Here is a 15110-nt window from a genome sequence, read left to right on the forward strand (position 1 = left end):
CATAGTTGTGCTGTTTGAGTCCATAATTGAAAGAACCTTGCATTTTACATACAGCACTTAGGAAGGTTGGGAGGGTTTTTCTGCTATTACAACTGACAGTAATGATTTTCTTTTTTTTCCTCTATGTAGGGAAATCTAAATATTGCAACAGAAACCTGAACTGAGCTGAGATCCTGAAGTTGAAACAGATAACACAGCAAAGGGAGCATCTGTTCAGTTTTTGACAACTTTCTCAAGACTTAAAAAAGGATAAAGGAACTAACGCTGTAACTTTCTTGATTAAAAATAACTTTATTTTGAATGCTGCAGAACTTTTTTACAGTTTTAATAATTGCTTTTAAAATACAGTATTCAATTGAAACATCACATTATGTACCTTTAGTTCTGTGTGCATACCAGTCTCAAGTAAGGAAGTCATTGAAGGGAGTCTTATTTATTGAATACTTTTTCTCTAAGCATGATGTTACAGATGGAACTTGAGTTGTTATACCTAGAGGTTTCTATGTTGAAAGTTTATTGCTAATGTAATAATAAAAAAGAAAAAAAAAAAGTGCCTGAATTGTTTGGTAATAGCACATTAGCTCAGGATTTTCCAATTAATGACCTTTTAGGTTGTGCAATAGATTTTACACCTCTGTTCAGTCATTTCCATAAAACAGTATTTTGTATTACTTTGGATTAATAATACACTTGGATTTCTGATGTGTATATACATTTGTAAATTGTTAAAATGTTGGGACAACTTTCAGAATTCGATTAAAAGTAATGGTAACAGGCAGTTATATAAAGTACTGTAGCAGTAGCTTATAACTGCATTGAAAGCATGCTTGGGTTTGTTAGAAGATTAGTTGGTCTGTATTCAAAATTATTCTGTCTCATTATATTTTGGTGTATGAGATTCTTTACCAAGCCACATGTTCTCTAATCTTTTTCATCATAAATGATTTGATGATTTTGTGAATTCTGAAATTGGGGCCTGAAGTATTAAAACAAAAAAATGTCAGTTTTTCAAAGCGTGTCTTCTAACAAAGAAATTGTTCATAATTTAAACTGCTTTAAACGCAGACAACTGGTGATTTTGTTCTGAACGACTCTCTGAAGTTTACCATACTGCAGTATTGTTAGGCTGTGTGCAAAACTCAAATAGCCAGACCTGTTTCATAAGCAGCTATAAACAGTATTGTGTTTATTTCCTGTTTATAGCCCTTGCCTTAATTCATTACCTGTGGTAGGGTTGTGTGTATGTATTGCAGATTTGTTCAAACTTCTTGTTGACAGTAAATTAAAGATGCATAGCACGTAGTCTTAAGAGATGTTCTTTTTCAAGAAAAAAGTTAATTCACAATATCCTCAATACATGCAGGCAGATGTATTTCAATCTAGAATGCAGGCTAGTCTCTGTTGTGGCTGGTAGACCAGAATTCCAATTCTGGGTTAGAGGTATGTTCACGGAAAAGGAAATTTGGTTTTTTGGGTGGAAAGCCAAGATGTGATTTCTGCATGCTTTTTTGTAATGTTTTTTCCACAATGCCTTCAATAGAGAGACTGTTTGAAAATGTAATTATGGTTCAGAATGGCTAAAATTACTGTGACTTGAGCTCTTCAGTTTCATGGGTGTTCTGCTTAGTGTTCATAGGGAATAAGGCAGGAAGAGTGCAAGATTCATTGATGTCATGGTCATTCAATGATAACAGATGGTTTGTTTCTAAAACACAAGTTGTCAGTTTAAATAACAATCATTAATAATTTAACTAATTTTTTCAGTAACTTTAACATGCATAGACAAAATGGGAATTGGAAGGAAAGGAACTCCCTGGACAAATAGAGGCAGACAACCTTCTGCAGATAAGAAAGTGGTTTTTTACTTAATGCTGTCAGTGATTAATCTGGCAGAGTCATCCTGTGTACATTCACCGGGAGATAAAAATAAGGAACTGAAACAACAGGTTAAATGAGTCAACCCAAAGCAAATGTGGAGTAGCTGCAGTTCTGATCAGGCTGCTGGCAGGGGAGTGCAGCACATGCCATGCCGAGAGGGGCAGGTTTACCCTGAAGCCAAGAAGTCCTTCATGCCGCTCTGAGTGTGCACTGTAAAAGATGTGAGAAATGAAACCATTTATGATACAGGACAAACTACTGAGGCTGTGTTGTCTCATTCAACAGAATACTACTGTGTCTGTAAGCTTCCTGCAGTGTTCTTATTAAATTCTGGAAGAGAACTCTTTGTTGAGTAAATGGAAAAAGTGGATACATGAAGAAACTTCTGACATGGTAGTTTTGCTAACACTGTTTGGAAGTAATGCTGGAGTAGTCAGACTTCAGTCAGTTAATGCTGCTTTAACCAGGTTTCAACATGTGACTGACTCCTGATTTTGTGCTTTATTTTATCTATGCATGATTAGATATCTCTAATTTGTTTTGTACTTTACAGTTTAGCTTTGTGTTTATTTCTGCAACTGGGAGCAACATATTGCAAAGAGGTTTGTGGGTTTTTTGACTTGTTTGCTGACTTTGATTCCCCCCCACGTCCCGCCAAGCCATGGTCCTAAGATGAATGTCATATGAAATGTAGTTACTGTTTCGGTTGGTTTATCTTTTCTATGATCCCATTTGCTCAAATCACATTTTTACTGATAATTTTACTTAAATAATTTTGGATTCTGTCATGATAAAACCTCTTACATTCTAAAAAAATGCACACAGAAATAATGAATTTTATAAAAATTCATGGTTTAGGTGCTAGAAGCATCTACTCTATGGTATGATGTGAGACATTGCTATGTAGATATATCTTTGTGAATTACAGACATTTGTGTGTATATACTCATACCCAATTCAGTTTTATTGTTTTAGCACAGAAAATTCTGTTGTACTGGAATACAGTGTTTGATTGAGGGCAATGTATTGAAGTTACTCTTTGGGTTGTGAAGGCACAAGGAAAAGGGTTAAGTAGAAGAAAGGTCAATTTACTTGAATAACCTGGTGCCTTTCAATATTGCAACTGCATTGTAGAACACACATGTACAAAGACTTAAGTTCGTTGCAATCTTTCTAGTGGGAGCATGGACTGATAAGAGTTCTTGTTAAAACAACTGTTTACTTTAAATAGGTGTGTAAGCCTCTGTAGGAAAACAGTGACTCTCATTAGTAAAGTCTGTCACTGTTTGCATTGGAAGGGCAAGTTAAAAATGTGATTGTCTTAAGAGCTTTCTAGCTTTCTGTTTTATACTTTGAAAATACAAATGTGAATTGCCTTTGTTTTGTTAAGCTTGAAATGGCTGTTAAATGCTATCATTTTCAGTTGTTCACATGTGAAATTTTATTTTTAATTGCTATCCAAAATGTAATGGGTTTAATATGACTAGAGTCTTCCTTTTAAGTGTCTGAAGTACTAAGTTGCTATGATGTTAGCATTTGTATTGCTGGTCCGTTTAATTTTTGCATAAATTGATAACAATACTTATTATAAATTTGTAATTATTGAGTTCACAAGGTTCACAAAATTCTGGGCCAATAAGAAGCAACATATTTGCAAGGTTTCTATAAGCCTGCCTTAACTAATAATTGCATGTTTGAAATCATTTTACCTGATGAATATAGATGGTCTTGAGACCTGAACATAGCTGTCTCAACTCAGGTAACTAATAGCAGAGGATAGGAGTAAGTCCAGCTGATCCATCGCCTGCTGTGTAATGTTTTCCTGCTCCCATCTTCCCTAGGACCCCAGGCTGAAATGCTGACTTTTATTTAAATGAACTTTGTTGCTTTAAAAACAGTACCAAACCCCAGGATTACACTTCTGTGGCATGAAAGGCAGAGTTCTCAAAACTTGCTTGTTATGCATCAGAAAGTCATTTTCTGCCGTCTGTGAAATGGATAATGAGAGTGGCTTCAAGAACGTGATAAAAGATCACAACAAAGAAAGACTGATTTCTCAGTATTCACCTTAGAAGGCTATAAATAGAGGGATTTTTTAAATTTCCTTGCTTTCCTAAAGGAAGGCTTTTCCCATACTGTGTTGAAATCCACCTCTTGCCTTTCTTTAAGCATCTGAACAGCAATCTAAGAGCAAGGTTCTTTATGGGAGAGTCGTCTCAAAGACAGACTTCAGACTTGCATTCTAATGAATCTGAAAAAAAAAAAAGATGTTTCTGCACATAGCTCTGACCCTTGACAGACTTCATTCCATTGCTGCAGAATTTGAAGATAAGAAGTTCTTCAGCCTCCTTACAAAGGAAAGAAAGAAAAAAAGCCATTTCAAGATCGTTGAAAGCCTCCTTGTGACACTTGATTCCCTAACAGACCTTAAGGATAGCCATGAACATTTAAGTGTGTTCTGTTTTGAGCTTTGTGAATATTATTTTTTAGTGTCAAGATCAGAGAAATCTCTTGTCATAACACCTGCCCCTTCCTTCCATGCCTGGTGGTTTTTGTTGGAGGGATTTTGAGTAGGTATTTAGACACATGGTTTAATAACCTGCCACTTTTAATGCAGTTTTCTTCTGTTCACTGTTCATTGCTCTGAATTTTGTCTAAGTAGTCTGAATCTCATGTTGTCTTTTTAATATTTCATTTTCTGTAAATAATGTAGTAGATGGCTTTCATTTTGTGACTGGCTTCTCACGTCTTTAGTATTGAGGGGAGGAGGCAGTGGAAAGAGTTGTTCGAGTATGTTCTTCAAGGAATAAAAAAAGCCTCATTGTTATGTTATAAGAATAGCAGGACTTTTTTACTCCCAGTTGAATAAGGGGAACTAATGTCCAATTCTAAAGAATAGATTGTTGATGTTATTTATACTGTAGTTTCTCAAGGACTGTCTAATGTGTGTATGTGTACATGTATGTGCACATGGAAACACACTGTTAGAGAAGCCTTTAATTATTTGTAAGTGTGGATAAGAAATGACATTTTTAAACTACTGAAGCTGGAGTTAAATGCAAATGCATTTTAAGTCTGTAGTCTTTGAGTCCACGACGGTGCTTTTGACAATGTTACTCCATATCTAAAAGCCTCGTTCATAAGGATATATAGTAAGATGTAGGTATGTTTATATGTATGTTTAACATAGTTTATATAAAATAAATGTAAATTTTGTTTCTACAGACAATAAATGTTTTCATGAAATTTTTACTTATAAATAATTCAGTTATTTGATTCAGTTATTAATGTTTGGTGTAATTTTCAGGGAAAAAAAAAAGGCTTTTTTCAAAATCTCTTGTGAAGGGAGTGGAAAGTGGCAGTTTTCTGTTTTCATGCACAAAATAACTACCTGAGGTAAGAACAGGCTGGTTTTACTACTGTTTCATTAATAGTCAAGGTGCTTGTGCTGTAAAATGTTACCTATACTTTAATACTAGCTTTCTCTTCTTTTTTTGCCTTTTTTTTTTTTTTTTTTAGTCTGCGCTTCTCCTCTGCTACTCTTACAGGTTTTTCCCAGGGGTCTTTACCTGTGGTAAGACGTGCCTGTGCAGCAGCCTCCCCACCCTCCTTCCATGCCTTTCTGTCCAAACATGTTGCTGATCTGTGCACACTGTTACTGTAGCAGGGGTTTCGCATCTTCCTGCAGTACGAACAATCCGTGCTCCTGTGCGACGCTGCTCTTTTTTAGCGAAGCATTAACACCACCCCAAAGGCACTCTTCATCTTCCCTTTTTGTCTTCCTTTCTTCTTTCCCTGTTCCTAAACCCAAACCTGTTAGCGGTGTGTGCGGGGAAGGTGGGCCGGGCAGATACGAGGGGCGCTGCCGGTGCCTTTCCCAGTCGCTCAGAAAGCAGCGCCCCGGGAGCAGGGCAGAGCCGGGCACGGCTGCCTGGGGCCGTGCGCGGACGGGGCAGGTGCGGGGCCGGAATGCGCGGTTAGGAGCCTGTCCCGCCGCCCGGGAGCGCTCTGCATCCTCCCCCAGCGCCCAGCGAGGACGCGCCCCGTCCCCTCCCTGTGCCCGAGGAGTCCTGCCCCGAGAGGGAGGGAGCCACCCCGCTCCCCGCCGAGGCTCCGCTCTCCGCCGACCCTGCCCCCGCCGGGACCGCGGCGCGGCTCCGCTTCCTGCCGCCCTCCCCGCCCTTCTCTCCCGCCGGCCCGAGGCGGCGCAGCGGCTCTGGCGCAGTCTCGCGACACTTCCCGCAGCGCGGAGCCGGAGCCGCCGCTCGCCCCGGCAGCAGCAGCGGCAGCCGCGGCGGTCGCTGCCCGCGCTTGGGAGCCCGAGCTCTCCCGCCCCGCGCCCCGCCGCGCTCACCGCCCGGCCCTGCCGCGGCTCGGCGACACAGGCTCCTCCGGGCGCGGCAGCCCTGGGCTGCTTTTCCCGGCGGCAGCGGGGACCCAGGTGGCTGCAGGAGCTGAAGGCTGAGCCGCTTCTCTAGCCTGATTTCTGTATATTTCCTTTTTCTCGCACACGCCGAGGGAGCCGCGGCGCAGGACGCAGGATGCAGCCCGGCTGCGGCGGGTGCTGAGCGCGGTGGCCGCCGGAGGAGGGAGCGGCTCTGTCAGCGCCTCCGCTCCGCGCGGCGGCGGCTCGGGCGGTCCCTCGCCCCCTTCCTCGTCGTGGCCACCCGCCCCAAACTTTCAGCCTGTTGTCGCTGCCAGGCGAAGCCCAGCTCGACATAAATGGGTGAGTTCAGGCCGCCGAGGTGGCGGTGCCGGGGGCCAGCTGGGGCTCCCGGCTAGCCGGTGGGGTGCATGTGCCGCTGGGGGCAGCGGGAGGGAGGTGGCCGCCACCGGCCTCCGCTTCTCCGCCTCACGGCTTTTAACTTCTCCTCCCCTCCCCCGGCCGAGGCAATAATTGTTTTCATGTGACAAGCGGAGAGGTCGGTGTTGGCGGCGGCGGAGCGACGGCCGGGTGCCACTCGGGGCTGCCGCTGTGGGTGCTCCCGAGCGGGGCTGACACGATTACGAACCCTCCCCAGCATCTGCTGCCCGGCCTCGCCGCCTTCCCGCCAGGCACGGCCCTTCCCGGGCACTCTGGGGTGTGGTGGCACCGGGCAGGGCCGGGCGGAGAGAAGAGACACCTTCGTGCGGGGCGCGCAGCTTGCGCTCCGAGGGCTGCGGCGGGGAGGGATGCACCGCCCGTCGCTGCCCCGCACCGCCCGTCGCTGCCCCGCCGGGCGGGGGCGGCCGCCGGGGCCGCTGCCCGAGTCTTTGGAGCCGCGGCGCGGGGGGCCGTCGCGCTTCGGCTGCCGCTGCCCGTGAGGTGTCACCCGCGGACTTCGGGAAGAGACTGCGCCTGGATGCCCGGCCCGGGCTGGGCAGCGCCCGTTACCTGTGCAGGGGCAGGGAGGAGGATGGGGATGAATTGTCCCCTCCCGCGGGCGAGGCGGCGGCAGCGGCGGGGCCAGGCGCGGGCTGAGCGATGCGCCCGGGGCGTCGCTGGAGTGCGGCTGCCCGCGGCTCGCTCTGCCCAGCGCGGTGCCCGGCGGAAAATGACGGATGGGCGCGAACAAAAGAAGCGGCAGCTGTCGGTGGGCAGCCTTGGTGCACGCACCGGCCGGCGTCTGGAGACAGCAGCGAACGGTGCTCCGAAACAGCGGCTTTTGGATGTCCCCGGGCCCCCCGCTGCCCGCTTCGCTCACGGCGGCGGAAATGCGGTCGGACTGTGGGGAAACCTAGGAGTAGCATCACCGAAACGACTGAATATAATGCGTGATGTGGGAGGACATTTTACACAATTTCACCTGTTGTAATACAGTGACGTTGGGAATATAGTAGGAAATAAATCGCCCCTTTGTTCTTTGAGAGATTAGTTTGCGGGGTGCTATGGGAGCGATGCACAGCTGCTCTACCTGTGTGTTACCAGATTAAGCACAAGCTTTTTGCTATCGACTTTCAGTTAGCTCTCCCGTTCGGGCTGAGATGGGCTCATCCCTACGCAGCTCGCTCGGCCCTATTGATCCGCCTGAGCTCGGCCGCTGCCGACGGTAGGCCGGCATCCCTGGCTGCCGCGGTTAACTGGGGGGTTTGCCGGCTCACTGACACAGCTCTCAACTTCTGTCTTCTGTCACAACAGATAGGATTTTAAACATAGTGTTGTATTGACAGGTAGGGTTTGTAACTGCTGAATGGAGCAGAATCTGTACTCAGTAGGGCACGTCATAGGAAATTTTCTTTTTAAAATTATTTTTGGTTTCTTATCCTCTTCCAATGCATTTATTTCTTACTAACTTTGTGTTGTGATATGATAAGGCTTTTCTGATTTCAATTTGTTTCATAGTCCAAATATTAGCCTTCATGGTTCAAAAGATTAAGTATAGCAATAAAGAACCAACAAAGTGATTTGCATTGATAGAGCTCCAGGAAGGTTTTTAATACAGTAACTTGGTAGTAAAGGCCATCTTTTTTCTTTTTACCCACCCATCCCTCTCCTGGGCAGTGATCCTACACATCTGGCTTCTTTAAAGCTCATTTGGATGATGACTGTCCCAAATCATCATGATTCAGTCATACTTTGCTTTGCAAGATGGGAGTGGAGAGAAGGTAGATATGATTTAATTGTTGTTTGTATCTTTAAATGGTAAGTGATTCTCATAGTTTGCAAACAAATAGAAAAATTGTGCAAGGAGGTGAAGATATGCATAGTATGAGAGTAAAATCTTTATAGGAACTATCAAATGAAAGCAGTTTTATTAAACACATTTTTAACATAGTTCACATTTTTGTAAGGTATCTCAGATGCAGAAGAGAATAGGTGAATTCTTTGTGTACTATTCCTACTAGGAATTTGTGTACTAATCCTACTCAGGATTCCTGATTTTTTTTTTAGATTACTTGTAAGCCTTCTTATATTAACCATTTATATTTTCTCAGTGGCACTGCAGGGTGTTTTAAGCCCAACCCTGTGCATGTGTATATATTGTTATACATAACCTGTATGCTGAAATTCAGTGCTTCTTTACAGCACACACCCCAAACCTTACAAGAAACACCTCATGTAATTGGTGTTTACGAGCTCTTCTATGACATTATAGGCAGAGTACATTAAAATTAATTAATTTACACTTGGAATGGAATTCTCAGGAGAGTTGAGTGAAATAATGGTACAACATAAAAAGGGGGGGGGGATAAGGCAAAGATCTTGAAAGTAATCATGATTGCAGAGAAACAAGCTTGGTCCCTCTCCTTAAATGTTTGAGAAATGACGCTGTGGTGTTTTGTGGGGACTTGTGTGTGGGAGAGGGTTGTTTGTTTGTTGTTGCTTTTGGGTTTGGTTTGGTGTGAAACTACTTAGACTTGAGTATATTCAGGGAACTCAGTCTCAAGGTGCAGAAAACAAAGTAGATACGGGGAAACCCGGTTTGAAACGTACTGCTTATCAAATTTAGAAAATGCAAGATTAGAAGTGTGATCCTAGAGAGCAACTGCCATCATAATGAAGCAGATGTGCAGCTCCTTCTGTCAGTCGAGACACACCTCCCAACTTCTGCAGTAACTGAAGGAAAATCCTTTCTTCTGCTGTGCAGTCCTTGCTCATGTTCAAAGCACAGCCAGTTTAGTGGGTTAAATGAGGTGTGGGTCCTGTACAATAACATTGCAATGAAGCTGAAACCTTCATCACTATGCTTAAACACTTTCTTCATCAATATTTTTCCATCTAAATGTTTTTCAACATATTGTTAAAGCTCTGCTGTTTGGAAGGGGGAAGAGAGGAAGCGCTGCTTTTGTTTAGTGAAATCACATTGATCACCTCTGCTGCCACCACAGCTGGGAGTTTGGATCCAGAGTCTTGTGCCCTTTGAACCAGTTAGATGACTTCCCCTGGCAGACAGCTGTTGTCTGCGTGGTTTTACATAATTGGTTGAGAAAGGTGCTTGCTGTGGAGTACTGCAGCTGATTTGTACCCACCAAAGCAATATTACACCAAGAGGTAATGCAATCAAAACAATTCAGTCTGTGTGAGAGTGTGATTATTCTGTACTAGTTGCAATCCCTTTTTCTGTTTTTACCTTTCTTAATCTTTTTTTTCATTTTCTAAATTCTTCTCTATCCCCTGCCCTTCACTTTCCCCCTCCTCTGTTACTCTTTACACATTTCAGACTTGCTGCTTCCTCTGCCTTCCTCTCTCTTATCACAGCATCAACAGAGGGAGTGCTCTGAGCACATTTCCTGCTTGTGGGGCCAGGCTGACCTCCAGCACCAGGGCTGTGCCCCATCCAAGCTTCTGCTTGGCCCCGTGGTGACACCTGGAGAGTGCTCACTGCAGCAGGAGCCCTGGGGAGTGCAGCTGGTGAACTCCAGCAACCCTACTCTCCCATCTAAAATGATGAATTTTTGAGGCCTGAGCTTAGCAGAAGTTGTACACAGAAGGTGGTAGGTGTGCTTGTGGTTGCCTTTCCAAAATGGTGGAGATATTGGAGCCTTTCAGTAAAATAGCTGTAAGATTTTAAAAATAGAAATAGTATTTGCCATTCTAGTCATTCTTGAAGGCAGTTGAACAGTTTCAGCTGAATAAGGAAAAGTAATAAGAAAGATGATTAGCATGACTTTTTTCACTTGGATTTCTTTTTTAAAATAAGGTTTTAAGCAACTGTAAAGTGGTTTTATAGGAAAAAGATTGTGTAAAAATCCTTCCCAACTCGTAAAAAGTCTTTTCCTCCTCATAGGGGGTGTTACTGATTTTAATTCTTTAGTGGTCGTTGGTAGGTTTGTTTCTCACAAGAAGGCAGCTACATTGGAGCTGTTCAGGATCAGATGTCCAGGGGTTTGGTGGCATTATACAGCCTGTGAAGGGCTTATGATCTGGGTTCCAGTGGAGTTTTCATAAAATGTAATAAAATACTTTCAGTAATCTGTATAAAGTTTCATTTAAAAATAGCAGGTGTGAAGTTTTCTTTTCCTAGAAATCAAGATATAATGACACTCTTGTCATTAAAGGTTATCAGAGTTGCCTTCTATATGGATCAAGATAGGGGTTGGAAATCAATAAATATAAAATATGTAAATATGCATGTATATGTAAAAGATAATGAAAATAATTTATGATTATGGCATCTCTTCTGCTTGCTCCTTTGTAGTAGCTCTTCCTTCCCAGACTCTCCATCAGAGTTGGTTTTTTAAATTAACTGTTGCTTTTAGCTCAGGAAGTGTGATAAAGAATATAATACCTAAAATAGATGGTTTCTTAAAAGAGCAGAATTCTTGCTTGTTTTTGTGCTAATCAAAGCCTCATATGTAGAAAATTACAATAGAGCTGCTAGAAAAGGGGTTTTTTTTTGTCTGCCTGGGTTTAAGTAAGCAATGTAATAGCATGCAATAATAATAATGAAATATAATGAAACACTTTATTGAGAAGCAGTTTTGTTTTGGTATGAATGCTGAGTGCATACATATTTTTGTTTAAACTGTTACTAATGCAATATATACAATTTATCAATACAATATACAATTATATGCAATACATGGAATTTATCTCTGATGTTTTTAAGATTCCTTGTTTTGTAATTGTTATCCACTGGATGTTAGAGGGTGTTTTAAGAACAGTGGTGGTATATCAGGATTTGTGTAGGAGATCAGCGTTGGCCTTGTAGATAATGCCTTGGCTCCTTCCCTGCTTATAGGGGAAGGGTTGCATGTGTTAGGAGGAGAAAAAGGAGAGCTTGGAAATGTGAAATGAGCAGCTGAAATTTCAGGTCTGATGTGTTAGAGGTCACTGACTGAAGTGCTGAAAGCAGGTTAGCCCTGATGAGATCAAAGGAGTGAAAACAGCTGCAGAGATGGTATCTGTTGTTTTGCTCTGATCCTGCTGGCACAGAGCAAGCTTATAAAAAAAGATGATGGATTTTGTATGGTTCCTATCTGTGTGGTTTTAAAAATCCTGGACCAGGGAGCGGATGTTTTCCCTTGATGCAAAAGCAGGAAGTAGCTGCAGGCCATATCTACATTCTGTACACTGAGGAATGATGAAAGAATATATTAGGGGGAGGGGAATGATAGAGGAGGTGAGTATCAAGATTCAGTAATTCAGCTAATGTAAAAGTAATTGCAGACAGTCTGCTTCACACTGAGAGGAAACACAATAAAAGCTTAAAGTCCCTATGTGTGGGAGAATATGCAAATACTGCAGTTCAGTAGTCATGGATTGTATTATCAAATGAAGTTGTTTTTCCCCTCCTTTTTATTATTGATAACTGAGAAGCATCAATAGAAAGCAACTCTTGAGAATGCAGTGGTAAATCCACATAAAGCTGTGTGGTGAGATGACTGTTGCAAGGTCTTGGCTGTGCTTTGTTCCTGACATAACTTTGCCTTAGAGAATGGAGCATCCTGGAGGAGAAGCAGTGAAAGGGGAAAGGATGTCTTTGTTCCCAGTCTCACAGTAGTTTGTATTACAGTGGGAGTGTTGCTGAGAATTTGTGCTTCTGGTTTATTATGAAGAATTGTGTAGAGTTGTGGATCAGAAATTATGTCTGTGCTGAAAAAAATTCTCTTTAGCAACAAAGATAATGTATTAGAGAAAGCTGAGCATTTATACAAGAGAAATATCCCTAACTTCTGATTAATCAGTAGTGTCAGTATAAAGAGGTGTCTTTTGAACTCTGCCTTTGAATTTCATTAGAAGTATTGTACAGAAGGAAAAAGTTCCTCTTTACCTCATTCTCTGTCTTTCAGACTGTGCAGCTAAATCACTTCTGACAATTGAAACCTGCTCACACCAAAACCAGTGTCAGTTTATTCATTTATTCGAAGATCAAAGTCAGCATTGGTGCACAGCTCCCTGGGGAACTAATGCTTTTTTGGAGCTGTCAATACAGATTCATTGCATGTGTTGCAAGTCAAGGCCCAATTAGACTAGGTCTAGATCTTTAAAGGTCCCTCCCAACCCAAAGCATTCAAAATGATCTATCAATATTTAATTAGCTATCAGTGGTCACACTGATTGTATTTTAAAATTAAGTGGTTTATGTCCCACAGGTAATTTGTATTAATGAATTTGTGAGTTACATTTAAAAAAAACCCAGCTCACCTAAAACAAGCAAACAAAATAATCACCCCTGCAAAATAGGAATACTCATAACATGTTGTGTTCTCTGCTTGTAATTTCCAGGAACTTGCTTGTTACCTTAAAAAACAACTTATTGGCACTTTTTATTGATAATGAGATCTAAAAGCAAACACACACAAAAGTCACTTCAGGGTGTTTTCTTGCTTGTTCTAGGTTGGTTTTGTGGGAAAAATTTCTTGGAGGTCAGAGCAACTGCTGGTGCCATATGGACTATTTGTGTCAGCCTGGATCTCTTTGTGTGTAGCCCTGTCTTTCCCCATGAGCTGGATTTATAAAGGTTTTAATTAAAGGTAGCAGCAGCATCAGAATATAAGTGTACACATAAAGAACTTTTCATTTTTGAGCCAATTGTAAAGCCATTCTTTGAGAAATTTCATGTCAGGTTTAAGTTAAGTATGTTCTCTATCTGTGGTTGCTGATTCATCCTCACCACTGGCAAAAAACCATTTTTCATACTCTGGTAACTTGGCAGAGTTGATTTTTTTTCCCTGATAAGCTTGTGCAGCATTGAAAATTTTCTGTCCTTGTGACAGATATAAAACTGGCAAGCAGCAAGACCTCAGCTTAATTTTCCAGAGTTTTTCTAATTCCTGCTGTTCTTTTGGTGAGGTCTCACTGAGCTCTTATTGAGCTATTAGTGCTCCTCTATTTCCAACTGTCAAAGGGCACAGCAGTTTCCAAACTGTGCCCAGAAAAAGATGCCTTTATTTAGAGGTTTTTTATGTCAAGGTTTCAAAAACTTCTTTGCTGTTAAATTTGGACCACTTATAAAAAAGTGTTTTAGCTTTGGCCTTGTGTTTCCAAATGCAGGGATTTGTAGCTTGCTTTGGAAGAGTGGTGATGCTTATTTATAAACAGTATTTGAATGTTGATGAAGTTTGACTACTGCAGTACTTTTCTTTTTTGTTATTAATTTCTTATGAACATTTAACATTTACTTATTGTCATCAATAGCTTTATGGAAAAATATCCTATTAAAACATCTCACTCTAGACAGGACCACCTTAATCTCCCATGAAATAGCCCAGTATTACAGTTCATGAAATTGCAGAACTGCCATTTTCATTGAATACAACTATCCAACTCTTCTGCTTAAATGATCACATTAAAGAAACGCTCAAAAGCTTACACACAGCAGCCAAAATACCTCAAACAACTCAACCTACGAAAAAACCTAAACCTACAAAAAAAATTCTAACCCTAGAGGAACCTGACCTTGTTTCCATCAGACTTTAAATGGCTGGGTGAAAGGAAGGGATGGAGAAATGAGTGCAGAGAGTGAAAGCCTTCCAGTAAAGGCTGAGCTTGAGAGCCTTGCCTTGAATGCACCATCCAGCAGTTTGTGACAGTGGGAATTCCTGAACACCTGAGAGTGAGCAACAGTGCTTCCAGGCAGGTCCTGCTAGCAGGGAAGACAAAATTGCGCCATGGTAGTAAGAAATTGCAGGCCTGGTAGTAAGAAATGCTTGTAACTTCACTCACTAATAAAATGAAAAATTAAATTAGTTCCAGGAGAGTAAAAAAAGTGTCTACAAATTTATAAATCCTTATTATATTAAAGATTTTTTTGATGGCATGTGCTACACCTTATTATTTGATTTTAATTTTTGTTCAGAGAAACATCAGTGTCCCAACAGTTGTGGAGAACACCAGTTTGAAAGCTTACAAGCTTTTATTTTTTTATATCTGTTTTTTTAGATTGCATGTGAGAAAGAAAAGGTTAATCACTATGCAATCTTGAAATCTAGATTTTGTTCAGACTTAAATGTTAATATTGAAGTCAAACAGTTAAAGCTCTGCAACTAGTGGATTTGAAGTTTGATACACTTCTGTGCTTTTGTTGCATTTGTTTAATGAAAATGGTAACATTTAAGTTTCATCTCATTTTAAGGTTCTTAGCCATTTGCTGAGCTGAGCTGATCATGTAACTAGTTTAATTGTTAATCTCAGTCTGCTTTTAATCTTGATTCATTGTTAATTGCTGTATCCTTAATGTTGGAAATGTGTTCTTTGTAGCTATTTTTGTTGGTGACTTGAACAACAAAGTTAATTTTCCAGAGGACAAAAACCTGAGTATTTTGTGGATTTTGTTGGCTTTTAAGTAGTTAGCTTATAGATTTGACCA

The 15110-nt window shown here is 41.7% G+C and overlaps 2 protein-coding genes across 5 annotated transcripts in view; both read left to right on the forward strand.

Moving 5' to 3' along the window:
* The window catches only part of BCLAF3 (BCLAF1 and THRAP3 family member 3), a 33858-nt gene extending 28762 nt beyond the window's left edge, over positions 1–5096 (forward strand). For both annotated transcript variants that reach the window (XM_084201156.1, XM_084201157.1), the window contains one exon: positions 130–5096. In XM_084201156.1, the coding sequence (XP_084057282.1) occupies positions 130–159 (30 nt within the window). In that variant the 3' untranslated portion in view covers positions 160–5096. The remainder of the gene's footprint in view (positions 1–129) is intronic.
* Positions 5097–6053: 957 nt separating this feature from the next.
* Positions 6054–15110, forward strand: part of SH3KBP1 (SH3 domain containing kinase binding protein 1) — a 212250-nt gene continuing 203193 nt past the window's right edge. For all 3 annotated transcript variants that reach the window (XM_084227169.1, XM_084227170.1, XM_084227171.1), the window contains exon 1: positions 6054–6604. In XM_084227169.1, the coding sequence (XP_084083295.1) occupies positions 6601–6604 (4 nt within the window). In that variant the 5' untranslated portion in view covers positions 6054–6600. The remainder of the gene's footprint in view (positions 6605–15110) is intronic.

Source organism: Fringilla coelebs, assembly GCF_963513975.1.
Source record: "Fringilla coelebs genome assembly, chromosome: 2".
NCBI lineage: Eukaryota > Metazoa > Chordata > Aves > Passeriformes > Fringillidae > Fringilla > Fringilla coelebs.